We start from the raw sequence: 22,522 nt of genomic DNA, 5'->3' as shown, positions 1-22,522 counted from the left end.
ATCAATATTAAAACTGAAAACGACAGACACAAGATTATCTCTTTAATTCTTCTTTGAGGTTTGTTGTAGAAGTACGTTGCTGATGACATGGGGATTCCAAGATCTGTGGGAGATATTTATAGATTTTGTTTGTTTGATTAAAACAGAATCTATCATTTGGCTTTTGTCTATCTCTGATCAAAGATACGAATTTGTTATCAGTGGGTATTTTTAGCTTAATATTTATTGCCAGTATAAAAAACTCATACGTGGATCAGTGACAAAACTGGTTTTCCTTAGTCATAGATATCGTATTAATCTTCTACGATGACGAATTGAATAATGAAATACGCTGATGGCTCTCTCTCTCTCTCTCTCTCTCTCTCTCTCTCTCTCTCTCTCTCTCTCTCTCTCTCTCTCTCTCTCTCTCTCTCTCTCTCTCTCTCTCCATTTCGCAATGTAATTAATCGTAAAAGTTAATACGATATCTATGAATAAGGAGAACCAGAACCGCGCACGAGTCACGATTTCACATTTCCGCAACCCGGATTTGCTCCAACATGGTGGAGGTGTGAACTGTTTGTTGTTTGTCCCAGTGTGTTTCTAGGAAAGACCTGTTGTTTGTCGGAGGAAAAGCGATTGAAGGAGATGTCCTGGTCGCTGGTGAAAAGAGGGATAGAACTCTTCGACGACGATGAATTGACTCGTAAGTGTGCGAAATAAGGAGGCCATTAAGGTAGCTTCTAGACGCCTGTTGTACGTAAGGTGGACGCGTCTCTTCCCTAAATGGACTTTTCTTATTTAGCTTTTTAACGAAGTTTATTTTACCGAAATCGTAACATTATACATGTAGCTTAATTCCCAAAGTATAAGCTTTTACCATTTGCATGTCCTGTAGGATCCTGTAGCAGAAATCCTATAGGGTTTTAGGATAGGATTTGGGCCCCATGCTTTTTGGCCCCGTAAACATTTACACGAGCTGTTCATTGCAAGACGAATTAAGTGCATTGTTTTTTTTTGTAGTTATTTCTTCGTAATTCACATAGATTTGATGAATTATTCAATTCCAGATATTAAGTCTGCTGCATAATATGCTAGTTTCGCACACGTTCTGGTATGCCCAGTGTCATATAGGGGCAGGGTGATGATTCCTTGGCAAGGTCAGGACAAAGTGCCACAGGTCAAGGGGCTAGTTAGGGAAGGTTAGTGTAGTTTGTATCCCTTTTGGGGTAGTTTTCAGGGTAGATCTAAGTAGTAGCTCCGCAGCGGCGATTTCCTCCTAACTTGACTTTTTCTACAGTTTATTGGTTGCTAATTATGGATTTACCTTCAATTTTTGTCGCATTAATGTAATTAACCCCTGAAGTCCATCCAACAAGGGGTTTACATACGCGATCTTCACAAAACAGAGCACAGGTACGTCTGTTTGGAACGGTTCATACCCCGTCCAGCAAGTGCAAGAAATTGTTAACGTATGGGTACCCCCCCCCCGGGCCAGTACTAAACACGGCGAAGGGACATTCCATTTGGCTGACAACAAACAAATGCAATGCCAGTATCAGAAGCCCTAAATGTGTAGAAAAAACCAGTTTCTAAGGTAAAAACAGGCGCGGAGCTAGTACTTAGAATTACCGTTTTCAGAATGACAGGAATAGCCTACCCCCAAACAGAAGCTAAGTCTATTGTCTCCGATGTTTAGTGTTACTTTTGGGCTTGGTGGTCCAGGGGTGAAGCTCCTTCGGCCAGGTTTAGGCACGGCTCCCTTAGTGAGGTTAGAAAGGTAAGGGCCTGGCATTCTAGGAAAGTTTAGGTTTGGTTACGTGTGTGGAACCTGTCACCGTTGTTCTACACTCTCCCCCCGTTTTGAAATATGTCTTTAATAATATATTATAGCATATGCAACTTTTCAGCACTTTAACTCATTTCCATTGGAAATGCCTTGGCTAGCCTACCCACCACAACCATGTTATGCTGTAACTTTCTACTATAAGCAATTAAATCACAAATAAGGATGTAATACCACTGCCAATAGCCTATCCTAGGCTAACATTCTACAGGGAAATCTTGGAACTAGGGTAAAATATCACCGATGACACAATTTGATCACTCAACAACAACAAAATTTAACTTTTAAAAATACCTTTCAAAAGCTTGAAGTTTCATTTTAAAAAATGAGCTATAGGATACTGCCATACAAATTAAAATAAGCATGTGAGGTCTTTGTAAAACAAGTGTCGAAGGCAATTTTGAATCCAATAGCCTACTACCACATCCTTCAAGATTCAGCAGCTTGCAATTTATGTGCTAAATGGGTGCCGTGTTTAGTACCAGCCCCTTTGGGGTGAATGTAGAACATAAACAGTGATGGTAAATGTCACAGATATAAACAAAAGAAATAATCATAAACAAAAATATGGACAAAAGGCGGTAAATATGCCAACTGGCAACTGTCAGGAACCAGGCTGTGGTATTAGTTTCAAGTTTGTGGTAAAACTGAAGACTACTACCATGGCCTAGTTCCAGCTGGTTGCCGACGGGAACATATAAAGCCTTTTGTTTATTTTTATCCTTATTGTTTGTATTTGTAAAACTTCCCGCCTTTTGTTTATGTTTTTACATTCATTCCCAAGGGATGGGTACTAAACACGGCACCCATTTTGCCTAAAAACTTTTAGTTACTGAACCACATGGGTACGGTAGTATTCAGTTTTACGAGGGTAGTACTAAATACTTTAGTCTTCGGATTTTTTTTTGTAGTATATAGCTGGCTGGGCGGTAAAGACTACATGTTTAGCATACTTGTGCTAACTTTACCTGCCTGGCTGCGTGGTAGGTAGTTGGAGCATAATCTGGGCTCAAATTTTGTTAAGCTTTGCCTAACCTAGCCGTAGTTGGTCTCGCCCACTACTACAAACCTATGATACTTTCATGCCTAACTCAGCCAAGAAATGTCAGTTAGCCTGGCTAACTTTGTAAGTTTCAAATGCTTTCTGAAGATTGAAAAACTGGAGTCCCATAGATAGCCTGTATTTACCTGCGCTAGAATCATGACTAATTTTCTTTTGTGAATTATTAGTAAGTAAATTGTAGGATATGATAGGTATATTAATTTTGCTGTAAATGTATGGACCACATGATAATTATTGCTTTATTGTGGGTTTAATACAGTTTTTACCATCATTGTTAATGCAGTCCAATTTTTCTTTTTTGTTCTGGAGAATCTGGAATCTGATACCCCAGTTTAGGCGAACTTACATCCTAGGCTAAATGTATTTTGTGAAATAACTCTGGCTTGAAAGGGTAGCCAGTCTGCTAATTGTGGCCTATGTTATATTAATTTCTCTGCAGATACATTAACCATATATATTTTTCTTTTATCTTGTTTTATGTTTTTATGTCACCTTCTAAGGAGATGGCCAATGAACTTGTTTACAAGTTTATAAGTATGGGGTTATGAATGTGTAGAGCTAGCTCACCTTCTTTCCTTCTTCCTTCTTTGGAGCAGCTTCTGGGCCAAAGTATCTGCTGGAGCTAAGTGTCCAGTCTTGGTATTAGCCAAAATAAGCTGTCACCCAGCTTGACTTCCTCAAGGGCCCTACCACTCTGTCAGTCTTTATGCCAGACTGAGTAGGAGGTTGCGGGCTTCATAACACCTGCTTTCTTGCACAACTGTGAATATGGCACTTATTGATTGAATTCAGCTGAAGTCAAGTGTGTGAGACGACCTCCCGCTTAATGAGTAAGGTGATGGTTTGTATTTCCGTGGGAACAAGTAACATTTGAAATAATTCCGAAAATGTATTTTTCTTAGGTATACAAATTAGAGCCTTTATTATCTTAATCCCACCCCAAACACCCTGCTTTGTTCCTGTGGCTGGAGGGGAAAAAATAATGGTGACATAATGTGAGTACAGTAAAGGGTATTCCCTTTTCCTCACTCTGTTAATGATATTGTTACCAAATTCACCAGCAGTTGCAGTTAATGAGGAGGATACTCATATTAAAGAGAATAGTTTATGTACCTAGTAAAAATATAAATTACTTTTAAAAACTTAATATATTTTTAATTTTCATCAGTACTTTGCCCATTTTATATCTATCTCATGTCAACCACTTCACCATTCAACCCCCCCCCCCCTTTTTTTCCTTATGCCATACCTCCCAAAGTTTCCTCTTTGCCTCTTCTCCCCATTTATCGTGCTGATGGTAGTGTCTTTCTTATTTCTTATCTCTTTTACTGACCTCTGATATCCCTTTTGGTTATCAGTATGTAATGTACATAGTTGGTACTTAGTTGGAAACCTAAAAAACATACCTGACAATCTTCTTTAGCATTAATAAGGAAAATTGATATATTTCCATCACATTGTAACTAAAAGTTCATTTATGAAGCACTGATTTTTTGTCTGTAATATTCTTTCAACATTGAATCCATTGTCAATATTCTCTTCAGCTGGAAGTGGAAGTCTGAAGACCAAGATTGACCAGGGCAAAACAGACACGGCAGCCAGTACTCACCGTCACGGCATCCATAGAGCAGCTAAACACAAGAAAAGAATCCAGTTAGAAAAGAAAGCTTATCAAAATCAGCTTGTGGAGAAGAAGGTAAGCAGTTGGTGAGGGTTATGTATGCCTCTCTTAAGAGGTCAAGCAGTTATTGAGGCTTATTCATTAATGTATTAATTTCTTTTTTCTTTTTAATAAGTGAGATCCCTTCTTTCTGCATTTCCTTTTATCTTCTCCTACTTCTTTATGAACACCATATTCTTTGGAAGCTTGAATTTCAAGGCAATGGCCCCTGTCGGTTTGTTCCATAGGAGTAGGGTTCATCTTCTGAATCATAATGATTATGTATACCTTTCCTATAATAAACAAGTGAAAAATGCGCCTAAGTTTCCTAGGCGCAGTCAAGTTTTTTTGTACATCGTATAATGCTCTATTAAATATCACGATGTGCTACAGTATGAAACTCTCAACCATGACCGGGCAGAGCTCAGTTGCTCTCCAGATGCGGTCAAATGAAGATGTGTCGGCAGCTGGCAACTCTAGCAGTGCCAGACATGATTATGGCTGACTTTAACCTTAAATAAAATAAAAACTACTGAGGCTAGAGGGCTGCAATTTGGTATGTTTTGATGATTGGAGGGTGGATGATCAACATATCAGTTTGCAGCCCTCTAGCCTCAGTAGTTTTTAAGATCTGAGTGCAGACAGAAAAAGTGCTGACGGACAGACAAAGCCAGCACAACAGTTTTCTTTTACAGAAAACTAAAAGTGAAATTAGGTTGCCAAAAACATTTACATTCCTTTTTGCAGGTTGGTGTAAGATATATTTTTCTTCCAAAGACAGAGACCCATTTTGTAAATACAAATATTAAATCCTCTTAGAATTTTTTCATCAGAAATTTAATGTACTGTATGTCACAGGGTCCCAGAATATTAAGTGTATGAATGTTTGTGTAAGGTATCTATGTAATTTTATGTGAGCTACCTGAACTGTTCATATTGCAGTTTTTTTCCATGTACAGTGGCTTACCAATAGCATAAGAACACAAGTCAATGAATATTTAATTACTGTACACAACCAATGAGTAAGGCACCTGTAGAAAAGACAAAGATTTACTTACTTTGGTGAGAAGACACTGCAGTTTTTCAACAGTAAATTCCATTTGTTACTTCAAGAATGTAAACTTGTTATAAAAATTTTATATTGTACCAGAGTATCTTTATTGACAACTGGTTTGGCCATTTATCTTGTTAACAAGCAGCATTTTATAGTAGCTTTATCTTGTTAACAAGCAGCGTTGTACAGTAGATTTCAGCCATTATTCCAGGTTAAATTGTGTGCTGTATACAGTATATGTACAATACAGTGCATATAATTGGCTAATGATGTAGCTGTAGTATACGCTTTATACTGTGCTTTGCTCAGAAAATGGAGGCCATGGAAAATTTAAATAGCAGGGGAGTGTAGCCAGCTTAAGTGTGTACCATTGTAGTTACATAATCATGCACTACCATTCAACATTATTGCTAATTTGGTCATTGTGTTTTTATCATACAGTCACATATGTTGCTTATAGTACAATACCTTTGGAAGCTGTGCATTTGGTGACAGTTGTTATTTGATCATGAATACTTAGTTTTGGTAGGCTGGGCTCTTTGGCGAAGTTCTTGAACAATTTAACAAACCATTTTAATTGTTAAAGTGTCATGTTTTCTTGTTATTTTTGTTTTATATGCACATACAGTATTGTAAAATGGCAATAAGAATAATTATTTTTCAGAATTTGTACAGGTTTTTGAGGTACTGTGTAGGCTTGCCAGGGTTCTTTATGACTTTTGGGTAGCCTAGAGTTAGCACTGTAACTTGTCCACTCTTTGATTTGATTTTGTATTAATGTGAATGATTGGGAGGCTACTATAATCAAGTGGCAGTTGTTGTATGAGGGGATAGGGAAGGTTACCTACCACTCATCTGCTGCAGACTACTACTTCTATGGCTGCCCACTGTGGAGTCAAGAAGTCATGTGTGTCTGGACTTCTGTCTTTCCTGCTGTTTAAAGCTTCCCTAACAGATCTGACTTTGTTAATGACTGCCTTGATTTTCTGGATGTTGTTTTGTGCTTGTTTGTACCTTCTGAACTGTGAAGCTGTAAAGGCAAGAGCATGTGCAATGACTTTGTCACTCTTGAACATCAATGCCTCTACGTCGCTCTTGAACATCAATGCCTCTACTTTTTGTTCCTAATTCTGGCTGTTTGATCAGTTTTCTTGATGAACCCCAGACATTTGAATGATTTAACCAAAACATTTTGAGTGTTCACTCAGAATGCTGATAAGGTTAAAACTTAGTTATTGTCTCAGTAAAATTTACGTGAATTCTGGTTATTTTATGCCATTGCCTCCCCCCCCCCATTACAACCGCATTGATTGCTTCTATCACTTATCTTCGTAATGACGAGTGAGGGCAAAAGTGAGCAGGGGGCTCTCAAAAGCATTGTTGATACTTCGAGTAGAAGAGTAATGTAAGTGGCTTCTCTTTTGTGAGTAACTAATTTATGTCTAAAGGTTACATCGTGAACAATTTTATCTTAGCTTTTCCGTATATGGGATTGGACATAAAATGAGCTCATTTCACAGTGTTCTCTCTACCTGAACTTCCATCAGGTCCATCCCCTTCCTATGTGATATCATGGGTTTTCCTGCAGGTCTTTGCCCAGGTACTTCACAGCTGTTTTTCTGACCAAATGTTCCTCTGGGCTTCTCATCACATGTTCAACCATCTTAATCTTCAAGATATCAGTGGGTTTTTTTTCGGCCTCTGTGTACCACATCTCCACAGAGTCCTTATTTGTAAAACTTTCCATTTTCCTTGCGTGTTTTTGTTCCTTTGGCATAATGTAATCAGGCATTAGGTACCCATTTTAAGTGTTTGACCAGTGTACTTGACTTTTAGGAAAAATACATAAGTCAAATGATTTTTACTTACAGTATTTGCTAATTTATTTATTTATTTTTATTTGTTTTGTTGTTGATGATGAGCCTGAAGCAATATTACTTCAGAAGTGTGTCTTAGTAAGGTTTTTTATTTACATATAGTGTTACAAATCTTATCTTGTAGAGGAAGTAATATGCCCATTTGTATATATTCTTCCCTCAGGTGCGAAATGCCTTGAAGGAATATGAAAAAAGTCGCCCTGTTGATTGCACGAAAAAGAACATTAAGTTATTGAAAAAACTGGATGGGAAAATTGCTAGAGCTCATGCTGAAAAGGTAAGAAAGTTTATGGAAATGAACCTACTATAAGTTATTAGACGAAACAACCTTTTTTTTTTAAATTTTGGTTTTTAATCATAAATGAAGTCAGAATGTGTGTACAGGCAGTCCCCGGTTTACGACGGGGGTTCCGTTTCTAAGCCGCGTCATAAACTGAAAATCATCGTAAACCGAAAAATTGTCCAAAATCATGAAAAATCCTAAGAAAACTTTACTTTTAATGCTTTGGGTGTATTGAAAATGATGTAAACTGCATTTTTATTGAGTTTTTCATTAAGAAAACCCCCAAATCTTTATTATTCTGCCGTTTTGGAGCCATATTTCTTCTGTCAGATCGGCGTACAACGCGTCGTAACCCCGGAACGTGTCGTAAACCGGGAAATAATTTCTGGTGACTGCCTGTAATGACCTATTAGTCATTCACAAACCCAGATAAATGGGAAAGTTGAGTTTTTCATTGAAGGGTCTGTGAATAAAAAATGTAAAGGTATAATAAACTATGATGAATTTAACATATGAAATGGCTCACAGTCCCCAGTAGCCTCAAAATAAGAAGGGGTGATGAATTTAACATATGAAATGGCTCTTAGTCCCCAGTAGCCTCAAAATAAGAAGGGGTGATAGGGATCTGTAGAGTGAAAATAGCAAAACTGTAATTCAGTATTACTGTAGTAGGTACACTAAATTTGGAAACAATGATGTCAAGATGTAGGAAGATATGAAGATACTAGCAAAAAGATGTGAATTCATGCTATCCACAGGAGATTGGGATCAGGTACAGAGTCAGGTAACAAGATAGAAAACTGCAAAATCTTGTGAAATGGAAGTGAGATGAGACATAATGGAATTTTTATACTAGATAATATCAAATAGTAGATTATGATTACAGCATTGATAAATAAACTAGACCATGTAGTCAGTTTTTCAAAGTTTATTTAGGGCTGACCCTTTGTGCTTGCTTTGATGTACAGTATTCATATGCACCCATAAACATATAAAAATGTTTACTCACACTATTTATCTACTTTCATACGTCATCTGTACAGTTGGACCTCTTTCTGCTATTGCATTTCTTAACGAAAACAGTAGGCTTATATAAGTGATCATCTACCACATCTAGTCATCTTTCCCACAGAATACTAACACTTAATTTATGAAAAAGTAGATAAAAGGAAGTACAAACGAATACCTAAGCTATAAAATCATTGTAAACTCCCCATTATTTTGTGCCCAATGCCTGCTAAGTTGTCAACAGTTTCCTCACTTTTTTTTTTTATTTTTTTTTTTTTTAGAGACAGTCCTAACAGTCAGAGTGCAATTCCTCAGGTTTGTGCTGCCTTGCATGGGTGCCATGACTGAATTGCCATGCCTTAGACACAGGCAAGAGCTTTACAATTACAGATGTTCTCAAAAACAAAGAAGTAAAAAATGGTTTGTGTACAGCATATAATCAAGGCCACTGGAAATAGATCTATCTTTCGGTGGTCTCGGTGTAATGCTGTGTGAGCTGCGGCCCATGGAATTTTAAACACGGCCCAGTGGTGGCCTGGCCTATATCGTTGCCAAACTCACAGTTATGGTTAACTTTAACCTTAAAATAAAAACTATTGAGGCTATTTAAAATAAAAACTACTGAGGCTAGAGGGCTGCAATTTGGTATGTTTGATGATTGGAGGGTAGGTGATCAACATACCAGTTTGCAGCCCTCTAGCCTCAGTAGTTTTTAAGATTTGAGGGCAGACAGAAGAAAGTGCGGACGGACAGACAAAGCTGGCACATTTATTTTTTTTTCAGAAAACTAAAAGTCGTCTGGGTTGTCATACGAAAGTTAAGAATTTTAATTCAATAGTCTGGTTAAATTACCTATTACAGCATCACCTCATCTTATCATACTGTAGTACTTACTACATTATGTGATGCAAATTTAGAAAGTTCTTAAACAGTGCTGAATGGTAAGTACTGTATAGCTCAGGCTAGAAGCTATGAGGAATCACTTTTAGCAGTAGGATATACAGTATGTGGTGTGGTGTATGGTATACTATAGGCTTTTTATTACTTGAGAAGGCCAGACCCAAGGAGTATTAGGTCTGTTGAAGGGCTACTGTAATAATAATGATGATAATTTCCCATAGCAAATTAAAGCTGACAGTGTGCTTTGCATGGCACATTGTAAATGCAACCAAAGGTATTTTTTGCATTGCTCATTAGGACCCAGTTGTATTGTTTTACAGTAATTAGTTTTCCTCCATTCCATTTCGTCTCCTCTCACTTATCAGTTGAACCTCCCTAACTTAAATTGTTCCATTTTCACTTCACCTTTGAGAACAAGGTAGCTCTGTGACTTACTGGTCTAATTAAACCTACCTGTACTTAATGATAATAATTGTAATACAGTAATTATAATATAATTTTCTATGTTAGTTGTCTGCCTACTGCAACTTTAAGATTACAGGCAGTCCCCGGTTAACGGCGGGCTCAGTTAACAGCGATTCAGTTTTATGGGGCTTGTCTAGCGATGAAAATCGCCAATTTCCGCTTATCAGCGCCGGTAATTGGGTATTGGTGCCGATACTGTACATACCTAATAGAGGCGCCGATAACCGAAAATCGGGGCTTTTTGGCGCTGATAACCCCCAGAAATCGCCGAAATCGCTGATTTTCGGTTAACGGCGATTTTCAGTTATCATCACACCCTCAGAAACTGAATCCCGCCATAACCGGGGACGACTGCCTGTAATTGACTTATGTTGCTAGTTTATTGGTATCAATAATAATTTAACCTTTCATGTTGAATTAATTTGTGAATTTATTTGATCCCATTGGGTGTGTTGAAACAGATCAACAACCACCATGAGAAGAACCTGAAGGAGAGAATCACAAAATCTGACTGGTCAGAGAGGCAAAAGAAGAAAGATAAGGATGCCAGTTCGTCAGTGTTCACAGACGAAGATTTTGAGAAGATGAATGACGTGTGGCTTCGTCTAAATAATTAATGGTACTTTCAGTAGGATTAATGTCTCCCTTTAGCCTCTAACTGTGGCATTAAAATGTGCTATGGGCAGCTTTTTGTACTATTAATGCTCCCACTCTTTGCTGCCCCTTAAATGTCACTCTTGGGTAATGTGTAGTTGTTGAAAAGCTACCTGTATAAGTTAGTAACCTATCTGTATTGTCCATGTATTGCATGGTATCGCTCTCCCTCTAATTATCGTCGGTCTGCAGCATGGTTTGTGATTTGGATGATGCTGTTGTACCCTTGTGTTGAAAATGTAGTGTTTGGAGAGAGTTAAAGATCCTGAACATTACCGTTTGGATACTGGTTCTTTTAAATCTAGGTGTGGCCATCAGGGTCTTTTCGTAATTGTTCAAACTAATGCGGTTACTGTAGCTTCCACTACTTGGAACTGCGAAGGTGATTGCGAGTTAGGTCATTTTCTGTGTTGGGCAGCTTTCAAATACTGTATATTGTAAGTTAACTGCTTGAATTTTAATAACCGTATTGTAAAACCTGTAGAATTGTAACCAGTAACATCATGCATAGAATTTCCCTAGACTGCTAGAAGACCTTACCACTTAAATAGTGCCGTTTTTGTACTTTTATTATTATTGTATGCGTATTCTCACTTGGCATTTTCTGTGTTAGAAGCTTTGCAGTTGCATGCATTGACGCATTGACACTTCACTGCTTGGCATTGCCTGGTATTTTTTATTTTTAAAGGATTGTTTCTTTTGTTTATTCTAATTTTAAAGAATTATTTTGCCTCTTTTTATATACATCTGTAAATTGGGTTTCCCAAAATGCCTTTAAACGAGAGATTAACGGGGAAGTTAGTTCCTTTTGTGTTTGTGTTCATTTTGGTGATCATCACTCTATGGCATTTTTTATACTGCTCAGGGTTTCACATTTTGGAGTTTGTGCCTTCTCCAATGTACATATTTGTTATGACTCGATATTTATTTCTTCTGATCTCCTTTGCCATTTTGTGCTTTATGATTTATGCCTGTGTTAATTCCAATTCTCATGCTTAATTTTCAGAAATGGAACCACTGAAGGCTTAGTGTCGCCCCCTTCGAGAAAATCAGACATTTCCTTTCAGGACTTAAATGTGCCACCCTTGAACAAGGAATTCCATTGATGTAAATGAGTGGAAAAAGTACATGTTAAAGATACAAACTCTGCTTCTCACTGGTTCCCTATATGAAATTCTTACCCAAAATGTGCGGATAGTAACTATGTATGGCCATGACAGAGTAATAGGCAAATGTGTGCTGAGCATCACTGGAGTGGCTCTTTTGTACTACCTAACTTGGGTTGTTTGTTTGCCCTTTGCAGATGACAATAGTTCCATTAGGCTCCTGTTTCCAGATCCATTAATTGCTCTGATTGTGCCTACCATTGTTTTTGTGTTTCTTATCACACTTACAGGCTTTTACATAGGCCATTCCCTATACATTGATTATAAGACTACAAGTATAAGCAGCTGATGAATTTAAATTAAAAGTTTTGTTCTTGAGGAACTGCTTGGCTTTGCTGCATTTATTGATGAGTTTTTCGTTTTTGTTATTCTTGTGCAGGCTGAAATTCTCTCCCAGTATTGCTTTGACAAAAATGTGTGCATTAGAGTCTGCTTTTCAAAGATGTGGATTTTCTCACATTCAGGAAACTGGTGAATATATACCCTTACTGGATGTGATTCTTGAATACTAAAATTAGCACGCTCTTTGAACTTTTTTTTATGCTTTGACAAACAGCTGTGACATTTGTGTTAAACATTATTGAAAATCAAGATTTCTGTTTTGCTATTGCAAATGCATTTTATATTGCTGGAAATAGCATTTGCACATATATTTTCAAGATGAAACCGAATGACTTGTATTTTTCAGTGTTAGTAGGCTTTGCATAATAATATTCTCCTGTTGTAACAAAATCTTGTAAGTATTACCTTTGAATGTGAGTTGAACAGTATTAATAACCTTCCCTCCATTCCACTAATTACTTCTGTGATGATGTTGACACATAATTGTGACAGCAGTTCTGTATAAGTGAATATTAGTGTTGAATCCACAACTGCTTACTGCTACAGCACTCATCAAATGTGCTTATACCATTGAAGTGTATTAATACTAAGGTTTTAACATCATTCACCATGACACAGTGGCTTGTAGTAGCTATATCAGGCGTCACGAATGGTGGGAAATCCACCGTGACGAGGCAGCTTCTTGAAGTGCTCCCAAATTTCACCCAGTTGTTATGTCAGGATGATTATTTCTATCCTGAGGACTCGTCATGTCACATTCCTTGTCCAGGAGGCTTGAAACATCATAACTGGGATGTCATTACAGCCTTGGATATGGAAAAGATGAAGTTAGATGTTAGGAATATCATAAATTCTTCCCCCATCAAAGAGGAGGGGGGGGAAGATTCACTGCATGCATCTACATGTGACAGCAATTCTTCCATCCAGACTTATCGTCCCGTTCTTCTCCTAGATGGGTTTTTGATATATGATGATTCTGAACTGACAGCCATGTGTGACCTCCGGTACTTCTTCACTTTGAGCCGAGAGCAGTGCTGGGAACGGAGGAGGAAGAGAGACTATGAACCCCCAGATCCCCCAGGTTATTTTGATGCTTGCGTCTGGCCTATGTATGAAGAGCATCTTGACAGAGTGAGGAAAAACGTTAGTGATGTCATATTCTTGGATGGTACAGAAAACCACTTTGAAATTATACATCAGCAAGTCCTTGAGTTGACCAAAGTAAATCCCAATTGTAAACAGCTTAACTGAAGTCTTTTCTTTTGTATTCAAGTAAGTGTATACGATAAGGTGCATTACACTGTCCATCTTGCTTTCTTGTTGTTGTATGAGGAAAGGTGCTTTTATGAAACAAATTTAAAAATTTGTTCATGAGATCTTCAAGGTACTCTGTTATAGTCAGTTTTATTGAGAAGGAGTGTTAAGTAAGCCAGAATAGTATCAGCTTACTTAAAAAGTAAGTCTGAATGGAATTAGCTCACCACAGAATAGTATAGTTGTTGGGAAGTTGGATGTTAATTTTCCTGTTTTTTTTTCTAGTGGACCAAGTCACTTGGCATTCTTTTATAGGTATAGGGGATTCAAAGGTACAGCATGAACATGATATATATATGTGCATTTTGATTTCAGATATATCTGGGTAAGATCTGGCTATAAATGGAAGTCCCTTTGCCTGGTTACCCAGCATTTCTTTAAAGTACTGATGTTTTGGACTTGAAGGTATGACATGATTAGGATTGTTGTTAGATGATTATAAAGTAGTTTACCGAGGCCACTTAGTCACTATGCGAAACTCGGCTCTCTTAGGGCTTAGCTAACGGATTTGTTCTTCAGAGAGAAATGAAAATGAAACGGGAAAAATTAAAAAAGAAATTTTGAAGCTAAATGAGAGGAGACCAAAGGGAATGGATGAAAAGAAGGTATAAATCAGTGCTGTTGGGTTGTATGGTGAGTGTACCACACAAGACGTTACAGGTTTAAGTAGTAATCCCTTTGGGTGTGGTATGAATATGATTAACAAATTAATTTGTGATTCATTATATTTCAAGAATAAAATCCTGCTCTTAAATGAAAGTCTGTAAAAGAGCAGTATAGTTACTGTGTTGTAATGGCAATTAATGTGGCAGTGACAATGTGAATACAGTATTCTAGACTAGACTTAAAGTGGTTATTGTTTTGAGGCTGATTTATTGAATCATTCATTGTTTTTCTTTGATATATTTTGTTTCCCTCACAATTTACATCATTGATTTAAAAATAACCAAATCTAAAATGAAACATTTTAAGTAAACATGAACTATATAGTACATTTAATGCCAGTATTTAGGTCCGGAACCTTCCAAGGGACTCATTCACAAAGAGCCGTCACTGCTTGATACATTCCACTCTATATCCTATAATTAGAGGTTCTTTGCAACATCCTGGCTGCCCCAGCTGCAATGCTTTATTGCTTGTCATCTGTCCCTTCATGTAAGAACAAATCCTTAAGATGAGGCCTGTGCAAGGCTAGCAATGACTCGGTGGTCCCATTAAAGTAATTTATATTGATTTTTTTTTTGCATTAACAAGACTTATTTCTATATTTTAAGGGAACTGATCTAGGTGGAGGTCCCTTCTAAGCATTCCAAAGGTGCTTTTATTTTTGGATCAAGGATTTTTTTATTTTGTTAGAGGCGAGCTGGGTTTGATGTAACATTCATCAGTTTTAACCCAGAAGATCTATTCTGTAACCCTTTTATTTTTTGTCACAAAAATTTAAAAAGATAAAATGCCTACTCCCATCATATTAATTGCTGTGCATGAAGTAGGCTACTATGGTACAAAGCCCTTGTAATAAACCTTTGAACCCATAAGTTAAAATCATAATTAGATGTCATTGGCATGCAAAAAAATTGTATAATTATTTTTACTGTGACCAAAGAAAATTGACCAAAATTTTATCTTTCCAGATGTAAAAACAAGCAACAAATACAATAATTTGGTTAGGTTTAGGCTTATCAGGTATGCAGTTTTTATGACACTGGTTTGTGTGTGTTGGAGAAATGATAGTCTGAAGTTATGTGAGTTGTTTTTTGAGATTGGAAGCAATAAAGTTTGGGCTGAAGCGTCACTGTAACGCTCCAAAGTTTCAGGCAACGAAGTTCAATTTTGCTGTTGGTGCTCTAGCTTCAATAGGGAAAAGGTGCTGTTACTCAGTTAAACTTTATTTTAATTTTACGAAATTTAATTCTAACAAAATACAATCATTTGCTTCAGTTTCTGGGAGTGGTTGTGGGAAATCCCTCATAAGTGCGTGCTAGAATGAATTTGAAGGATTGTTCTTGTTGCGACATAATGTTCTTAGCTGTAGAAGAAGCGCCAGCATTTTTAGACTTTCCAATATCCATTGTTCGTATATTGGCTGGCTCCCTTTAGGGGGTTCATATAACACTTGCATGGCCATCACCTTAACAGAACAGTTACGCTTTAATTTTCCTTGTGATAGTGATCACTCTTTTATCTGCTCTCATCCTCTTCTGCAATCCATAGCACAAATGTTCTTATAGTGCAGCAAAAACATAGATGTAACTGAATGCGCTGTGTTGGTACGTGGCACCAAGACAAACAAGTGTGTATATTTACAAGGGTAAGTCAAAATGGCACAGATGAAGTAGGTATATTTTTTCTTATTTTTCCAGAGAAGAAATTGCATGATTTTTTTTTTATATCCTGAAAGGAGACATTATTTTTTATGTGAAATTGCAAGAAAGGAAAAGTGCTGGCTCACCTCGTGGTATAATATTTATTCACTTTTTACTTGATGAACACTTTACAACTTTTGATGTGCAGGCAACTTTAGCTATACAGTTGATCAATAAACATTTGATCATGTAAACTGTTAATAAATTTCTTACCTACAGTCTTTTTGGTAACCCTCTGACAGCCTTTGCAATTGCTGCCAGTTTTATTTTTTCTCCTGAATCCTACAGCATTCTGCTCAAAGGTTAAATTTGTATGCCTTGAATGTCCTGTAGGAGATTTGAAAGTGGATTATATGTATATATGTCATGATTTTTTTATATAACTCCCTTCTTATAGCCAATCTCTCTCGGTGATTGTGTAATAAGTTTCTCTGATTTTATGATTATCTCTTTTAATTTCAGTTACTGTACAGTTCTCTTTCACTATGTTATTTTCTTTTGTGTAGGTGATTTTAAGTTTTTGTTAAACTATGTTCACATGGAGGTGTTTTAACATACTGTAAATGATATTTTAATTGCTCATTGTTAGTGGGGTCCTTAGTGATTTGTGTCTTCATATTATTTTCATTTTTATTACGTCAATATCTTTTCTTTAAACAATTTTGTTTCTTATAAAGTGCTGTTACGTGCATGATCATTACAGATAGTGCCGTACAGTATGAAGGGAGCTAGGATCATATAACTTTTAACCCCATGTTTTAATTTGGGTTATTTCCTGATTGATTGCATAGCAATTGACTTTTAAGGAATGTAATCCAATTGTATAGCATCAGTTTCCTTTACTGTCAATTCAAATTATGTGTTGTTATAATTGTTGACTTTGGAAGAAATGCTCTTTTGTTTAGTTGAAACTTTGTCTGTCTTAGAAAATTTGAGTGCATAATTTGATTAAAAAAATATCTTTAGAGCCATTCATGTGAAAAATGGTTTAGAACAAAACTTCTATGTGATTAAAAACATGCTATAATGTCTTTTAATTTTTTTTTTCTTGCTAATTTTAAGGACAAAATCCTCAGCATAAAGTTTTTGATAAGATATCTATAGGTGATTACTCAGTAATAATGGTACTACTTAATAATAATGATAATGGTAATAATGATAATAATACTGTATGCAGATTGAATCTGGATAGGATAAATATAAGAATGAGGATTATAATTTTTTTTAGATTTCATGATGAAGCTTCATAAGTTATTCACCAGAATTTGCAGGAATAATCAGGCCTTCATAAAAAATCACTATAAAATGTATTAATTCCAGAATAAAAGGAAAGTTCCAGTTCCTTATGAACCAGTTCAATAGGAATCTGGTGCATTTTCCTTGCAGTGAAGATATGAATAGCCCAGCTGTGATAGTTGTTAATCTTACCATATTTAATCAATAGTGCCACAGGTTTCTGTGAAAATGTACTGGTAGTGTTACCTTTGTAGCAGCAGACCGCCAGAAACACGTCAATATGTCTCAGCTCTTACAATTTATGGAAAAGTTCTTGAAGCTTAATGTAAGATTCCAGTATTTCTCTGCTTAGCGCTGTTCTGCTACTGGCCTTGGTCTTGAATGTAAGAAAAGGTATTGCTGCAGATGCTATGTAAACAAAATCACTAGAATGTGATAGCATTGTAAATCAGTATTTTTGTACAGTGTTTTGTATGTTGAAAATGAAAAAACGATGCAATGTAAGGTATCCATTTGACTCACATCACTGTAACAGTATTGTACATTATTGAGGACCAGTTTGTGAAAGGCTATGTCAAGGGTCAAACAGTTAAACGGGATAATTATTATAATCGGTAGTGAACATGAAAAGTTGTAGGTCTGTGATTCGAGAAGATTGTAACACGTGAATTCCAAACAAACACAAAGATTAGTTTATGTATATGTATAAGTTGAGAGAAATATCTGATGGTTTTAAAAACATTCCAAATACTAGTTGACATGATTATAAAGTTTAATAATGATGCCTTTTACATATAGATTTCCCCTTAACCATGGAGGATAGGTTCCAAGATCTTCGGAGAACTGTGCACTGATACCAGACCATAAATATATTGGTTTTAACGTCATACCACTGATATAATTTTTTAAAGAATTATACACAAAACTTTAACAAAAATAAATAAGAAGATACAGTAGTTACAAAAATACTGTGCTGTACTGTAATGTAACTTGTACAGTCCAGTTTGTAAGACTCTCTCTCTCTCTCTCTCTCTCTCTCTCTCTCTCTCTCTCTCTCTCTCTCTCTCTCTCTCTCTCTCTCTCTCTCTCTCATGCTACTAGATGTGTGCAGGACCCCTTCATATCTCGTATTTTCACTAACACAGTCTTGTCCATTTCTTTGAATCTTTTCCATTTGTTCTTTTTAGCATTGATGAAATGAAAGATTGAGGTGAAAGAAGTGATAAGTTGATAGCGATTCTGTGTGCTGCACATAAAAATGGTCAAGAAGTTTTCCCGTTTTTCATGTTTCAGTGATAGATGAAGGTAGAATGTCTTTCGAATTGTCCATGGCCATTGCGATTGATTCATGGTGCTGGCTGTGTTTGAGGTTCCCTTGTGCAAAACTGAAATAAAATTTTTGTTTTAAATCACTTATAGCTGAAATGTACTGTTTATTTGTTCAGCAGCTAAGGGTAGAATATTGTCAGGTATAAGAAAATAAATAATTACGGGAAATACTACCAATAAACATGAAAGTCAAAAGTATTGGTTAATTATTCATAGTAGTACTACATACCCCCTTGGAGCTTGCTTCCCTTATTATTGCTGCTCAAATTAAGCTTTATAGATACATACTGTACTTGCCTTATTACAGTGCTACTGTATATTGTTATTGTGAAGCTGAATTGCTTTAAATGTTGTTGGGTATGGTTACATTATTATTAATCAGAGGGAAATAGGTTTTTAGTGTGTGTGTGTTTCAGGTAAGATGAACTGAGTATATTGTTTGGAGCTATTGACAGTATTTGGTGGTATCATATACAGTGTTTTAACAGTTTCACGGGATGTACATCCTTTTGAATTTAAAGTTGTTAGTTTGTTACCGAAAATTAAATGTAAGGTGAAGTTAGATATTTTTTCTGAAGTTTTTTCTTGCAAATTGGTGTGAGTGTGGTGTTAGTTCACTTTTTTTTTTTTTAGTTAGCGTAGCGTTAATGTCTGGTTAAACTCTTTCATAACTAACAGCCTTTTGCAACGGTGCATTTTGATTACAGTACATGAATTGCATGTGTATTGATCGTAGACGAAGGCCCCGTGATCATTATAGGGCAGATGATGTTCTTGTTTCTTAAGTTAATTTACTGTTTCATTTCTCCTTGATTTCTCTTAACTTCTGTCAGACCATCGTACCATTGGAATACATTCAATGATAATCTTATCATTCCTACTAGTGCAACTGGACAGTAATTTTCTTCTTGATGATGTTTACTCGTGTACAAAATAGTCTTTGAAAGCCTTGGGATGGTTGTAAGGTTACAAATTATGAGTATAAAAGTATAGTTTGAGTTACTTTTGATCTTCACTTTTATAGCTATTTTTCTGTCATTTGATGTCTTCAGTGCAGTCATTTATTGTACTGTTATGCTTAGCTTTGCTAACTGTTTGTTACATTTGATTAGTAAGGTATGGGTAAGTAAATTTTTAATACTTCATTCTTATTGGTCATTTCATTACCCTTTTTGAATTACAGACAACAGTACTTTCCATTGTATATTAAAGGTGAGAAAACATCATTTTCAAAGATTTTGCGTGCCTTTGAAAGAAATTTCATGAGAACTCTGCATATTCTGAGTTTTCATGGATCAAATAATGGTACCTTGGTACTCAAACGGCTCTCAACTCAAATGATTTGATATTTGAAAACTGAGTAAAGAATCTCTTGGTGGGCGGCTGTTTTGCTCGATGCCTGACCAAACAAACACGATTGTCTAGAATGTATGAGAGGAGATGCATTGTGTCTTTTCCAGCTGGAACAAAAGGAAAATGGTCTGTTTACCCTTAGCTGTTGCTCAGCACACATCTCTAATAAGCTTTCTCATGCTCTGTTATTTTGTGATTCTAGTGCAGGCAAGTCACCATGGGACCTAAAAAGGTCAAGATGACAGCAAATCACAATGACAGAGAGAAAAACAATAGAAATAAAAAAGTCGACAAAATCCGAAAGTGGTGACCACATCACTGAACTGACAAGGGAGTTTCATATGCCAAAATCTGCGATCTACAATATTACAGCTTTATTTTGCAGAGATGTTTACAAGGGAGTGAAAACATTTACAAAAAGTTCACTGACAACTGAAAATGTTAAGTTGCTAATTTGGGGAGATGAAAAAGCGGTTAGTGATTGTTTCTAAGGCCATCATTTGAGAAAGTCAAAACAATTGCATGCCGATCTCTTCAAAAACACCCTTGGAACGAGTGCTGATTCTGGTACTACTCGAGTGTTAAAGTCAGTCTTGGGTGATTTGAGAAATTTAATAGAAATAGCATAAACCATGTGGTGAGGTGAGGGAAGGCTACCAGTTCTGACAAAGATACCAGTAAAGAGTTATGCTAGCGTAAGGCTTAGACGCTGAGGTCTTATTCCCCAGTAAGTATTCAGTAGTGAAGAGACCGGCTTTTTCTGAAAAAAATATCAAGTGGGATCAGTGTAGGACAGAATATCTTTTGCTCTGTGAGAATGCAAGTGGAGATATAAATCTGAGCCCTTCGCTTGTCTACCAATCAGAGGAGCCAATGGCTTTGCGCAGTGAATTAAATGGGATTTGGAGGGGTAATAGTGAAGCTTGGGTGTCTGGGCAATTTTTTATTAAGTGGGTGAATGAAGTTGGCTCTAGTGCCAAGAAATGCCTTGAGGAAAAACGACTGACTCTGGAGGCTTTCTTTTGCTGGACAGGGCTGCAGCTCATCCTCCAGACTTGGAGGGGAGATGCTGTAGGGGTTTAACTTCATAACGGTAAAGCTCTTGTCTCCTAAATGACCCCTTGCATCCAGCCCACGGACAAGCAGGTAATCTATAATTTCATTAGATTGCACATCAAAGTACAGTTCCAGAGGTACTTTGAAGTGACTTCTGATATACAGCCCACTTTTAGAGAAGAACTACTTCAGCTCCCTCCATTGCATATGCCTCACAGACATGAACTCTACCTTGAGGGAACTATGGCCAAATACCATAGGACAAATGGATTCTGAAGGATTTAAGGCCGGGTCTGTTGTAGAGGATTCTGTGCTTTTGGGCAAGTTCATGGGCCTAGAGGTCAGTGTTGATGATATGGATGTGTTAGCGGAGGAGCACAAAACATATCTAACCACAGAAGAGTTTTGGATGATTTACCGTTCCCTGTCTTACATTTAAGTTATTTCTCTTTCACCCACTAGACTCCGTATCACTGCCTAGCCATTTTCAATCATCTGTAGAAGCCAATAATTTTTTCTGCCTATAATATTTCCTGTTTCTTTGGTAGAGTCTTTCAAGTCTAGTTTATTGACTTATTTACAGGTGTCCCTGAATCATATGTGTTGGGCACCAAGACAGTATTATAATAAATCACGGCATGTAGGGTTAGACAGTTAGAGGGAGATCTCTGCAGACCTTTCTTCTAATCTACCACTTTAAAATCTGCTTACTTTCTCATTGATTTTCTCCCTTGTTATACAATCGTGACTTTTTCAAATGATTTGCTCAGATTTAAAGATATAGATATTTCTCTCCTATTTCCAATTTCTATCTCAGTTCCTTGTTTATGCAGTGACAAGGTTGCCATCTCCTCCCATTCTTCCAAGAGTGTTGGTACTTATAGGAGTCCTGTCTCGGGCGTTCTTTTCTTTAAGCTTATGTTTTTTTTTATCACGAACAATAGATTGTAGGATGTTTTCTTTATTCCTTTTCCCATTTTTTTCATCGTTTTTTTTTTTTTTTTTGTATAGGAGGTTAGTTTTATCTGGTACACTTCCTGTGTCATCTGCAGGGGCATCATGAACAGTAGATTGTAGGACGTATCTTTATTTCTTCTCCCATTTATTTCCATCTGTTTTTTTTTTCTTTTACAGGAGGTTAGTTTTATCCGGTACATTTCCTATGTCATCTGCAGAGGCACTCAGATTAGATGTCTTAAAAAATTTGTTCTTGTTCCCTTTTATTAATTTATTTAGATTTTTTCTGCCATCGCATTGTTAGGAGTTGTTGCTATTTTTTTTTTTTTTTTTGTCAAACCTAGTGCCTGGTTCGATAACGCTCACTCCACAAAAAAAGTAGCGGACACACAACTTCTTCTCTTTCGTATTGTTAACCCATTTTTTAAAAAAATTGAAGCTTAATTCCCTTTTTATTTACTATTTTAATCGCTTCAGCTTCACTTCCTTGAAAATTTCACCAAACTGTTTGTTTTAATCCCTGAACATTACCTTTTCTGCAATAAAAAACAACACCAAAGTTAAGGTGCTGTTACTAAAAAAACTTTTTTACCGAATATTAACAAATAATTTTT

General features: G+C 36.5%; 1 protein-coding gene across 2 annotated transcripts; it reads left to right on the top strand.

Annotated features, from left to right (window-relative positions):
* Positions 1-503: 503 nt before the first annotated feature.
* LOC136826189 (nicotinamide riboside kinase 2-like) lies at positions 504-19,693 on the top strand. 2 transcript variants are annotated; one of them, XM_067083246.1, is made up of 5 exons: positions 504-685; positions 4,433-4,584; positions 7,643-7,756; positions 10,597-10,754; positions 11,796-19,693. In XM_067083246.1, the coding sequence occupies exons 1-4, from the start codon at positions 628-630 to the stop codon at positions 10,750-10,752; spliced, it is 480 nt and encodes a 159-aa protein (XP_066939347.1). In that variant the 5' UTR covers positions 504-627; the 3' UTR covers positions 10,753-10,754; positions 11,796-19,693. The 2 variants fall into 2 exon arrangements, with proteins under 2 accessions (XP_066939347.1, XP_066939346.1); XM_067083245.1 differs by having other exon boundaries at positions 510-685.
* Positions 19,694-22,522: the final 2,829 nt, after the last annotated feature.

This window comes from Macrobrachium rosenbergii, chromosome 40, assembly GCF_040412425.1.
Source record: "Macrobrachium rosenbergii isolate ZJJX-2024 chromosome 40, ASM4041242v1, whole genome shotgun sequence".
Classification (NCBI taxonomy): Eukaryota; Metazoa; Arthropoda; class Malacostraca; order Decapoda; family Palaemonidae; genus Macrobrachium; species Macrobrachium rosenbergii.
This window is presented reverse-complemented; position numbering and strand designations above follow the sequence as displayed.